Source organism: Rhipicephalus microplus, chromosome X (assembly GCF_043290135.1).
Source record: "Rhipicephalus microplus isolate Deutch F79 chromosome X, USDA_Rmic, whole genome shotgun sequence".
Taxonomy (NCBI): domain Eukaryota; kingdom Metazoa; phylum Arthropoda; class Arachnida; order Ixodida; family Ixodidae; genus Rhipicephalus; species Rhipicephalus microplus.
The window spans coordinates 191,412,421-191,424,597 of NC_134710.1; the positions used below are offsets into that span (position 1 = coordinate 191,412,421).

The window sequence follows — 12,177 nt, forward strand, 5'->3', positions numbered from 1 at the left end:
GTTTGGACCACAAGCAAAGCACTTATTCATTGAAAACATCACGTTGCAGCAAACAGGGCTCTCACATTCAACAAAGCACGTTGTAAGAACCTTGATTTCTTGCATGCGGTAACAGTTCATTTCATATTAATAACTTGTCCCAGAATGCAAGCTAAAACAGCTGGAAATCAAAGACAACTTGACATAGAGCTCCATGTACAGACAATGACAAAAATCATAAGTGATCTAGCTTTACGCACCGAAACCACGATACCATAATGAGGGTACGCCGTAGAGAGAGGCTCCGAATTAACTTCGACAATCTTTTGTTCTTCAACGCACACTCTCTTTCATTTAGATTTAATCGAATTCTGGTCGCCGCATCCCAGATTCGAACCCAGGTCCTCGAGCTATACATCTCAAATGCAAAGCTACTACAGCGGGTAAAACATGCAGGGTGAGTTTAAGAAGATCCGCGCCTCTTATTTTTCCAGGACATGTGCGTGAGGGGGTGACAAAAGAAGCCCGTAGGTAGGAGCCCCTAAGAACCAAACGACTGCATTAAGACAGTTAGCTATATTTTGTGCTTACTAACCGCCAGTTTTATGGTTAGGAATGTTAACGTCAAAAGTCGCTGGCCAATGGGAGACTGCCACGCTTACGAGAAAAATCGATAATGAATTCGGTCTCAGGTTACGCAAACTTACAGCGATTCTTACGGTGTAACAATATGTAAGAAAAGGCGCCCATGTAGCTCTGACGGCGAGTGCATCATTGGTGAAGGTGGCCAGTCGATGTTCGTATCAACGTTTATGTAAGACGTTTGTGTGATCATCCATGTTCACACGAACCTCTTACGCCAGAGGGCTTCGTAAGAGCACACTGCTCTGGTGTATTGACAGGCGCAAAGAAAACAAGCGCCACGCATGTGTGGCTGACTGCCAGCGCTTATTCGAGGTTTTTTAATCCAGTCACAACGATTCGACCGTCGACCCCTGAAACAATAATCCTATTTCTGCGCTCATAACTATCGTTCAGGCATTACATTGGATTAGGAGTCTACTGGACCTCTAGCTCAAAAGGCTACATGGGTTTGATGAAGCACATCATCAAAAGACTACTGAAATGAGAAAGAAGAAACTGCTAACAGCTGGCTTACCTTAGCCACTCCCAATGCCTTGGCCCTGTCCTGGGGTAATGGAAGCGAGATGGCGTCCAGGGCCTCCTGGGTAACGGTCAGAGCCTGCTGCCGGAAGCAGTCAGTCAAGTAGCTTCCCCACTCACGACCATCACTGCAAAACAGCATGCTCACGTCGGCCGCCATGCCCAGGCGCAACAGGGGGCCAGGCGAGTCCGTGGGCCCTGCAGCAGCGACGCGCACACATATAGCTGCAGCCCATCACCACGTGATGTCCTTCCAGCTGCCACAGAAAAACTTCCGACCTGTCAATGCTGCCACCGCGGCCACATGCGTTGCACTCTGCGTAGTGAGTAGCCCGTGGCCACCTTATTTTGGAAAGAAATAAGCAAACACCTGTTTTCTGACACCTGAGAAATCAAGAAGTAAAACCATAAATGACTTCAAAATTATCCGTGGCATTCACAGCGCAAATGTACCATCTTGACGCAAAGCTGTATCAGCAAATCGGTAGTAATAATAGAGTAAATTGGACGGCAACAGAAGACAGACAGGTACAAGAAACAAGCAGTACACTCGTATACGCAGAAATGATTTCGTTGAGTATATTGTCTTTGAACACAGAACAGAATACGCGGATGAATTTTAGCCATCTGATTTCAGCGGCCTGGTTTCTTGGTTTCCTCAAAACAACAGTTTTTTCCCCGGCTAATAGCAATACTACGGGGAATCATTTAAAAAATGCTTTGCCATAGCAAAAAAAAAAAAAAGGAGCATACCAACTATGTATGTGAGGCTTATTCGAAAGCGCCAATAATTGCCTGAGTTCAAACGTTAAAAAAACGATCATAAAATCTGATTTACCTATCCAGGTATTGTTCTTAGTTGGCCCTGGCGGTAATTATTTTTAAGCTTACAGTGCCATGGTTTAATATGGCGCGGACATGGGCAACAAGCATTGCGAAAAGCATCAACGTTGTAAAAATAATATCGTTAGTAAAGCACGCATTGTTTATGTTATTGCAACGCTGATGCGCGCAGCTAATGATATAACGCCGACTAGCATATTAACATTCCAAAAACAGCACAGGATTTTCTCTGAGATGAACTAAGTACCAACGGTACCCTTGCCCTTCTCCTACCTCAAAAAAGGAAAAAAAAATATACCGATGCTGCTCCCTCACTGTTGAAATAACACCCAGTATGCCGTGAGCTGAATTTTCTTTTTTTTCTCTTGTCATAACGACAATGGTATGTAGTTGGGCGTGTTGGTTATTCACAACTAATAATATTGCATCGCGTCAGTTTTTAGGCGCTACGATATTATTAGTTGTCATAACGCTCACCCGCATGCAGCATTCCGCCAAGAGTGAAGGCAACGTGCAAGTGATAAGATTTCTAAACTATGAATTGGATACATTAACGCCCCCGTTCCCCAGCTTCCGTGTCCGCGTTTCTGTCTACGAATACTAGGGCATTAGCGAGGAAATGTCTCGTCCTCTATACACTGCAAAAAGGAACGCTCACAAGCTGGGAAGCAAACACGTACCGTATCCGACTATGTTGCTGTGGCGCAGAATGGGTGATGTTAGCTACACATCGACGCAAGGCGTCACGACCGCGTCTTAGCCCCCATAGTGCACGGGCGAAGTGAAAGCCGGAGCTGAAAGTAACGCTGCTCCCAACGACGCCACTCGCGGTTTCCGGCGCCTGGAGCGGAGCTCTTGGCACGGGATGTGATTGCGTCAGGGAACCCCAAGCATTGCGCCGCTGGTGGGACACAGTTGGGAGGATTCGTAACAGCCTTCCTGCTCCCGGCCAGTGACCGTCAGTGCCCCAGAAATGCCGCGAATATTACACGGTTCCTTACAAGCACGGTTGTGTGTGGTACACGCGTATTGAGCAAACCCATGGTCCGGAAAAATACATTTGCCTGCAGAGGCCACACAGTACTCGCAGAGGTCTTTTGTTACCGAGTACGAGCGAAGGGGAATTCGGAACCGAAAATGCGCATGTAGTTTCAGGGAAGATGACCCGAGTGTCCACTACGCTTCATTAGATTGCCCCTTGAGAATTGCATTGCGAATGTAGTATAAGTCTCCGCTCTTTGCCGGCAATCATTCAGAGCAACTTTTTCCAAAACACTCGACAATGAAGGATACATCGTCGCCTATATCTATAAACCCAACGAAGACATACTGTCGTCCTCCTCGATATTACAGTGGCTCAACTACTCGGTTGCTGACCCGTAAGTAGCGGGTGCGATCCCGGCCGTGGCATGTGAGATGGAGGGGCAATGCCAGAGGTTCGTGTTCTGTGTGATGTCCGTTCACGTTATAAAACACGAGATGGTCGGCATTTTCGAAGCCGTTCGCTACGTCCCTCAAAATCAAATCGTGGTTTTAGACGTAAAACCCCATATATTATTAGTTATATGTTTTATTGCCAATTTTCACGAAAGAGCCGTCGCATCCCGGTAGCACCACGAAACTCAAGATCCGTGAGGGTGAATTCCTAAACCACAGTATGACAGCGAAGTAAATTTGCTATAGAGCAAAAGTTGAGTATCGACGTGGAGGTGACGGAGTTCCCACTGTTTCTTTCATATTTGCTCGACCGTGATGCCCCCTTAACACAGGTGTCGAAAATCGCCATATAAGTGGTACACCAGCTGTGCGCTATAGTTCACAGGATCGAGCGGCTGTTGATCCTTGTCTACATCAAGACAATAAATCCTCGTTTCTCTCTTGTTTCAAGGCCCAATAACCGTTAAAGGCTGGTGTCTAGAATCTTTTTTTTTGTAACCAAAGGGTCCCTTTCTGGCAAAACTCGACTGCAGTAATTGTCCTTAGCCAACTAAAGGGCGACGCAACATATTCATATATCGCCAAGGTCGGCAGTAAGAGACAAACACTTGTCAACATTACAACCTTTCAATCAAACATTATACCAGATTATACTAACTCACGAGTCAGGATACATGGGACCCCCCGAATCACCTTCAATTAATACTTTAATCAGTAATTCCGAAACGCTGCCGTCATTGAATTGCGGTCGAGAGGCTTATCCCATGCATTACGAGTCGGAAGAGGCGAGAATGCGTTATGCCTCGCCGCGGTGGTCTATAGTGGATAAGGTACTCGGCTGCTCTCCCGCAGGTCGCGGGATCAAATCCTGGCTGCGGCGACTGCATTTTCGATGGGGGAAAAAAGCTGTAAGCCCGTATGCTCAGATTTGGGTGCACGTTAAAGAACTTCGGGTGGTCGAAATTCTCAGAGCCATCCACTACCACGTCTCTCATAGTTATATGGTGGTTTTGAGACGTTAAACCTCCCATATAAAATCAATTCATTGCCTCAAGTTATGGTATGTAACTGCGTACACGCACTATGGTTACACCCTTAATACAGCGCGTGCTCCATTACTTGCCAACACCCCGGTGAGTTTCAACGGTTCTATCGTTCTCCGTCTGGAGCATCCATGTGGAGAGGACTCCGTTTCATTCATCAGGTGCAATGCTGTGGAAGCTATCCAAGAAGTTCGGCCAGAAACATAGAGAAACATATTTACATAAATAGCGGACACTACCGCAGGGCCTTGCCGCCCAGCTACTGCGCTGCTTTCAGCACCACGAGTAGTTGGTCAGACCCGATAATGTCTTCAGCATAAATAAAATAACAAAATTGTCTTCTCTCCGACGCTGGGACTTGAACACGTATAACGTCATGCTCCGAAAGCTAGTGTCTTTACCACTAGGCTATACACCCATGCTTCCGCGAAGGGAATGCATTTACAACACATTTAAACCACATGAATGTGCCTTTGTGCAAAACAAATGCAGAAAGACAACACTTCCTAGTCATATTTTACTGTTTTCTGTTGTAAGGCATTAAATGTCCTCAGCGGGACTTGATGTAGAGCGGATATAGAAAATTGCACCAATTAATAAAATTTCTTCTTTGCAAAAAATTAATGCCAAACTTGGGTATTCATTGTCCTCCTGAAGAGGCTGTTACATGTCTTAAAAGCGAAGTAAAAAGCGAGGATGGGTACGCCATCTAGCGGTTGGTCAGACCCTTTCTTGGTGGGCCGCGAAAAGGCTCCAGTGGCCACTCTTTATATAGCATATGTTTCTATGAGCAAAACGTATAACTCCGCGCGTTTCGTGTCGCTCGCGTGACATCTGATTAGTGCCGGTGCACCCTCGCAAGTTGCACGTTTCTTTGTGCATCCCTTCGGCGCGATTAGCGAACAAAAAAAAAAAAAACGCGGGCACAAAAGAACGCGGCTATCGAACGACCCTGTTGTGTCCTATCCTGCACTGCAGACGCTGCACCGTGCTCCCTAACGGGCTGCAGAAATTAGGTCTTTTTTTTTTCCTCTAATCACTACCATCACCACCCACCACTGACAATGAAAGTCCAGGTGGCCGCCATCGTGGCGTTTGCAGTGTAGAGAGCCGCTATGTGACGTCATGTAAAAACAAAGCTATACAGCCACATAATAATGCAACGAAGATGTAGGTGTGCAACGAAGTTTTTTGTTTCTAAGGCACACAATATCTTCTATTACTTCTCGCTCTAAAAACAAAATAAAAAATGAAACTTTTCGTGGTAAGAGCATTGAACTACTTTTTGTTGCGAACGCGTACGACTGCAAGAAGGCTCGCCAGCTTCCGCAACGTTGCACGTGATGTGTGAAACAGAGTATACGTATCGCTGCTTCTAGAGTGCCCAAGAAGGCCCACAAATATAGCTTAGAACGCTTGAAAAGCGCGACAAGGAATAGCGAAGGCTCAACGTAATCGCCCATGTTATGTCCCGCTCCTTTGTTCTGTTGAATTTTAATCGCTTTTACATCTGTAGCAATGGCATATCAAGGACGAACGTCCATCCTCGTACAACTACGGTTTAGACTGACGCTCTTGCCCCGCACGCTTACAAGTCACAACACAACCACGTGTGCGTTACACTGCCTGCACGCTGCGCAACGTATCAAAACACACCGAAGTTGAGAACCCTTGAAATAAGCCAACGCACCTGAATGTTGCTGTCGGACCGGCAGTCCGCGGCTGGGCATAGCGCCTGGCAACAATCGACGACTGGGGTCCGACGGGCGCCGCGGCCCTCCAGGCACGACGTTTGCGGGCATTATGACAGCGAAGAACGCGAGGCTTCGTATTCGGCTCTGACGCGTCTCCGATTTCGCGTTTCCTCGGTGCGTGTCGGTAGTCGGATGTCTCACACTGGTACGATGTACCCAAAGGATCCCGGTCCTCCTATTTCAACGCAAACCTCCTCGGTTGGTCGACACGCACTCTTACGTTTCAGAACAAAACTTAAGCCTGCCGAAGCGTGAGCCTGTCGACGGGGCCATCGTTCAACGCGCCCGCCGAACATTCGGTAGGCGATTTCGGCGAGACGAGACCCTTCACCAGGTTGCGAGCAGGCGATAAACCTGGGAAATAGTTAAAATATTTCGAAATAGCTTCTCCCACAAAGTGCCAGTACGGCTACGAGTAAAACATTAGCCTCTCCCCAAGGGCACCTGAAAGCGTCCTTCGAGGGCGTTAATGAAGAACGAACACCACAGGTAGCCAGAATCAAGTAGGTGCCGGTGCTTACACATTGCATTTTAGGAAGGAAACGTCAAGAGAAGGATTGCTGTGATGGAATCCGAAGGGGGCCCCAAGAGGTCCAGGAATACCCCCCGCCCCTCCTTTCCACGCACCGCGATCGCACAAGACAGCCAAAGTCAAGGTCCTTGGCCGTGGTGGTACGCACTGCTCACGCGAGTCCCAAAAATAGAGCACGCCCCGCCAACATCTGTGCCGAACGTGACAGTCTTGGTTCAAATTACTAAAAGGGCTAGGCATTTTCGGCACTGATGGTGACGCAGACCACAAGCGTCCGAATTATCGTCACAAGGAGTAAATCACGTTTGATCATCGGGCAAAAAATGGAGTGAGGTGCTATGAGCATGACGATTGCATAGTCGTACTTTATCATACCGTATACTATCTCGTAAGGCGTGTAGGAATGACACGTAAAACGCAGGCTACGTTCTTTCGTTTTTATTTTTTTCTTGTTCACGTCTGACCGATCTCAACCCCGACCACTGAACACACCTGAATTCATATACATTATCAAAAAGAGACTGAACAAAAACACTATTATTAGATAAAAATGTATTTGGACAGAAAGACCAGAAATTTCAGAGAAACAAATAAAAAAGGAGACCATTTTAATTACAACTGAACTCCCCCCACCCCCCAAAAAATTGGCACTTAGTGGGCACGTATAATTTTGTAAGAAATATTGTTCACGAAAGAACCTTTTTTTTTGTACATTTGTATAATAGTCTGAACTAACTTATATGGACAACCTAATTGCCCACGTCAGTGTACCCAGACTGATTTCATAAGTATAGAAGGGCCCAACGCAAAAGACGTCAAAAATAAAAGAACATTACAGGTACGTCACTAGAACTGCTGAAATTGCCACACTACTCCTGTCGCTTTATACCCTCCCCCCAACCCACACACACACTTTTTTTTTCGTTGCTCAAGTGTTTACAGTGATAGCATCCGAAGCGGTCTTTACGTAATCCCCCATGCGAGTGTTTGCGTCCGACTAGTCTACCGCTGTAAGAGATGAGTTAGGCTACCTTTATAGTGCTACCTTTATAGTGCTACCTTTATAGAGCAACCCACGACGGAAGAATGTTTGCAATAGGTCAAGATTTAACGTAACGTATCAGAATTGCGCTACTAATACTCTTGCTAGCAACAGTGCGCTAACGTTACAACTAAGGTTACGAGCAGCGCCATGTTACAATGCTTTCACTTATGTGAAATTGTTCCTCCTTTTCCTTTTTTGTGTGTGTATGCATTTAATCTCCCTCGTGCCGAAAAAAAATTAAGGCCCAGGGATATATCCACAGCAACCACGCCAGTGACACGACCTAAAGTCACCTGAGTCACGCGTAAACGTTTAAACAGCGATGGAAGTGAAAGAGGAAGGGAGAGAGAAAGGAAATACAGAACATATCCGCTTTGCTACCCGACACTCGGAAAAAGGTGAAAGAGTCAAGGAGATAAATAAGAGTCTGTGACGACACTACACCGCCATGAGAATAGCACCGTTCAAGTATGGCACACCCATAAAATATATAATGGCCTGGTCCATATAAGCTTTAAGCACGAGTTTATTATTTTCTTTATAATTATTTTTTTTTCGCTTGTAGCGCAGTAGTGTCCATGTATACTCTAGAAAAGTGCCCGAAAAATAATGCTGTATTACACGCAACCTCACCCTCATAAAATTAGTATAATTGACATACAGCCAACCCAGTACACACATACACACTATGCCCTAAAGGCAGGTGTACAATACGGCAAAAACACAAGTTATGAAAAGTGTGCCACCTAAGTGTTTCATTGGGTTCAACGAGTGGGAGAAGCAGAATATCATGATACTTAACGCGCAATGAAACCTGAGCATAAAAAGAACATAGACAGCCTCGCCGCGGTGGTCTAGTGGCTAAGGTACTCGGCTGCTGACCCGCAGGTTGCAGGATCGAATCCCGGCTGCGGTGTCTGCATTTTTGATGTTGGAGAAAATGTTGTAGGCCCGTGTGCTCAGATTTGGGTGCACGTTAAAGAACCCCACGTGGTCGAAATTTCCGGAGCCCTCCACTACGGCGTCTCTCATAATCATATGGTGGTTTTTGGGACGTTAAACCCCACAAACCAATCAAAAGAGCATAGGCAAAGAAATAATTGATAAAGGTCCAGAGATAGAATTCGACTTAATCGGAAATGATATTCGCGGTATTTTGCTATCATTTCTAAAAAGCAAAGTTACAATTAGTCGCTAAACATGAAACAAATTCAAGGCCACAAATTGAAATGCGGCCTTTCGCAGCGCGGTATTTGATGTGCAATCAGAGCCATATATGTATACCATATGCCGTGCCTTCACCACACGCGACTGAATCCAGGACTGGTGTCAGGAGACAGAAGACGAGATGCGATGTTCCGCGAGGAGCACATTGGACTATATTTCCGAGGAAAATAAAATCGCAGCATGTCCACGGAGTGAATGATGATGAGTGGGGCAAATCATCCATCAGTCCGTCCGCGCTTCCGTCCGTCTATTCATTCTTGCTTCCGTTTGTTTTCCGTCCACGCGTCCATCTGTGCATTCGTCCGCGCGTACATCCGTCCGTCCATCCGTCTGTGCCTCCGTCCATCTGTCCGTCCGTCCATCCGTCCGCGCGTAGATCCATCCATCCGTGTGTCTGTCCGTCTGTACGTCCGTCTATTGAACACTCCAAGTACCGCCATCTCACATCTTTTCATCACATATACAACATATAGAAGTACCACCATCCAGCGGACATTCCAAGGACTAAACGAGTGGTGGCTACCTACTACTACTACTACTACTACTACTACTACTACTACTACTACTACTACTACTACTACATCGCAAACACACGACTTAAGAAGCTTCGACCATAAAACTGTGTAGCATATAGCTCTTCACTTTTAAGGCACAGGCTCACCCATAATACGGCATGGTATGGTACGGCATGGTATGGAAAATATTTAGGTCCATCCATCGGAGCGTGAACCAGCACGTAGCATAGCTATTAATTAGGCAGATAACTTAAAATTCTTTGTTAGCATTTTGTTAGCGATGGTGACCAGCTAAAAACTAGGCGTTGCTTACGATAGAAATATTTGATTGTCAATTTGACTCTTCAGTTTTTATTTGTCAACGCGATTATTCCGTCGTGCAAGTTTTCATAACTTTTGAATAACTTTGGAGTGACTTCTTGAGCAATGGACGCGTATGTTTGTTTTTTCTTGCTGCCTTTCGAAATACATTTCATGTTTGGGTCCTCCAGGTCCAGTGAATTGTTACTATACTGATAATCAGCTGCCACAGTGTGATGTGGTGAGTCCTGTGGCAGTGCAACCCCTATGCTGTGTGGCCTGTGTTGACGGAAAAACAATCGCAATTTCGTGTTCCCCCCCCCCCCCCCACAGAGCCTTTACGCATGCCGCCCCGCAATGAGGGCCACCTTCTTGTACACCTGAAGCTGCTTTGTGCAGATATGCACATACGAAAAATTGGTAAATCCCACGTACTGTGGGAATCACTGATATGTGAAGCACGAATGAGGAAGGTTAATATATAACTTTAAAATCAGCAGAACGTTATGAGGCGGGCGTGAATTATGTCGTGAATTACTTCCATGTCATGGTGATCACGTTTGGACGTCTCGATTGCCTTCGTAGTCTATTCACGTCACGTCATACCAAACTTAGTATAAGTGGAGGTAGCGAAACGGCCACGAGCGCCCTATGAGCGTAGCATGTAGTCATGTTGTTACACTACACGAATCTCATGATTATCATGTTTGCACCAGTCATATACCTTCACAATACATTCACGTCCCGTAATACCAAATTTGGTATATGGGAAGCTTGCGAAACGACCGCGAACGCACCATGAGCGTGGTGTACAGTCATGACTTACATGCATGTCATGACTTCTACGTTACGGTCTGTCACTTATGTTCGCCATGCAGCCATGTAATATACCATACCAGTTTTGCAATATGTCATGTGAACGAAACCACCGCAAGATCAGCATGACCATGATATCTAAATCATGACATAAATATCATGATTTTCATGCTATGACTAGACACTTATGCTCGTCATTCAGCCCTGTTATACCATACCAATCTTGGTATCGATACCATCATCGAAACGGCCAGAAAAGCTAAATGTCGTAGGCGGATAGATAGATAGATAGATAGATAGATAGATAGATAGATAGATAGATAGATAGATAGATAGATAGATAGATACGCTCAAAGTCGGCAAAGTTTACTAAGAAATGCTTTACATTTAAAAAGTACAAACGCTGTCAAAATTGAAAGAAAAAAGTCTTTTTTTTTTCTTTATATCAGAAAGCCCACTTATATAGAGGTTAACTTAGTATGATTGCTGGTAATATGGCGAAGGCTAAGACATTTGTACCCGAAATTCTTAGTGAACAGTGCTGCGGCCTGTGGTTGTTGTTGAACTTTTGCTTGTCTATATAAAATTATAATTCTCCCTTAAATCATTAATCTGCTCTTTTCATTCATTCAGTATAAGCGCATTCATCATATCCCCACCTTATCATCATTCCAGATACATCGACGATTGATTTTGCTTTTATTACTAGAGGCAAGCAAATACACGAAGACATCCGAATCCGTATACGGCAATTGTATCGTACTAGCATGAACACGCACGTAAACAACACTGTAGTGGTTGTAGGTCCCTTCGATGCGGCTCTTAAGTGGAACTTGTGCCTTGCGTTGTGATTTTTGTTTTGCTTAGTTAGAAACTTCCAGACTCGATAACCCCAGCGTGGCGCATTACTTACTCTAACGCGCACCAAACCGCTGCTACCATGCATGCTATAATGCAGCCGGATGTTTAATGCCGACAGCAACGACGCGACTTAGCGTAGTGTGCGCTTTCCTCTTGTCCACCTACACTCATACGCTTGCCACTAACACTTTAAACGGTAGCGATGGAGTTCTGCAAACCGACGATGAAGCACGCGTTTATCTGCGCGGTGATCCTTTCGCGAAGAGCGCAAGCCTACACAGAATGACCACCCCGATAAATCATAGCGGCGTGTCTTCAAAAAAGGTGGGTTTTGGGGTACGCCGTGCCAGCTCTCCACCTTAACTCCGCGCTTCTCGGTTTCCGACAGGAAAAAACAAACAAACATAAAACGTGGCTTCCTGTTGTTGCTTTTGTAGCAATGCAGGGGTTACCTTCTCTCCCCCATTAACCCGTATTTCAGGCGTCGACGGGCGCGGGTGGCGACCGCTGAGTGCCTAGATGACCGACCTGCGCGAAGACGATGTCACGTGACCCCCGCCTCCGGCTTTTGTGAGATGGAGCGACACCCTCGCTAACCACCGAGTATGGCACGCCAGAAGACATGCGCTTTCCATTTGGCGTACCTTTTGCTGCACTAAAA

At 45.8% G+C, this 12,177-nt stretch overlaps 1 protein-coding gene across 8 annotated transcripts in view; it reads right to left on the minus strand.

Moving 5' to 3' along the window:
- stumps (DBB domain-containing protein stumps) overlaps positions 1-12,177 on the minus strand; it is a 99,866-nt gene that overhangs the window by 33,381 nt on the left and 54,308 nt on the right. For 7 of the 8 annotated variants that reach the window (XM_037428809.2, XM_075878406.1, XM_075878405.1 and 4 more), the window contains exon 2: positions 1,139-1,341. In XM_037428809.2, coding sequence (XP_037284706.2) covers positions 1,139-1,303 — 165 coding nt within the window. In that variant the 5' untranslated portion in view covers positions 1,304-1,341. Of the gene's footprint in view, positions 1-1,138; positions 1,342-2,666; positions 2,956-12,177 lie in introns of those variants that run through there. The other variant, XM_037428808.2, reaches the window with a different exon arrangement.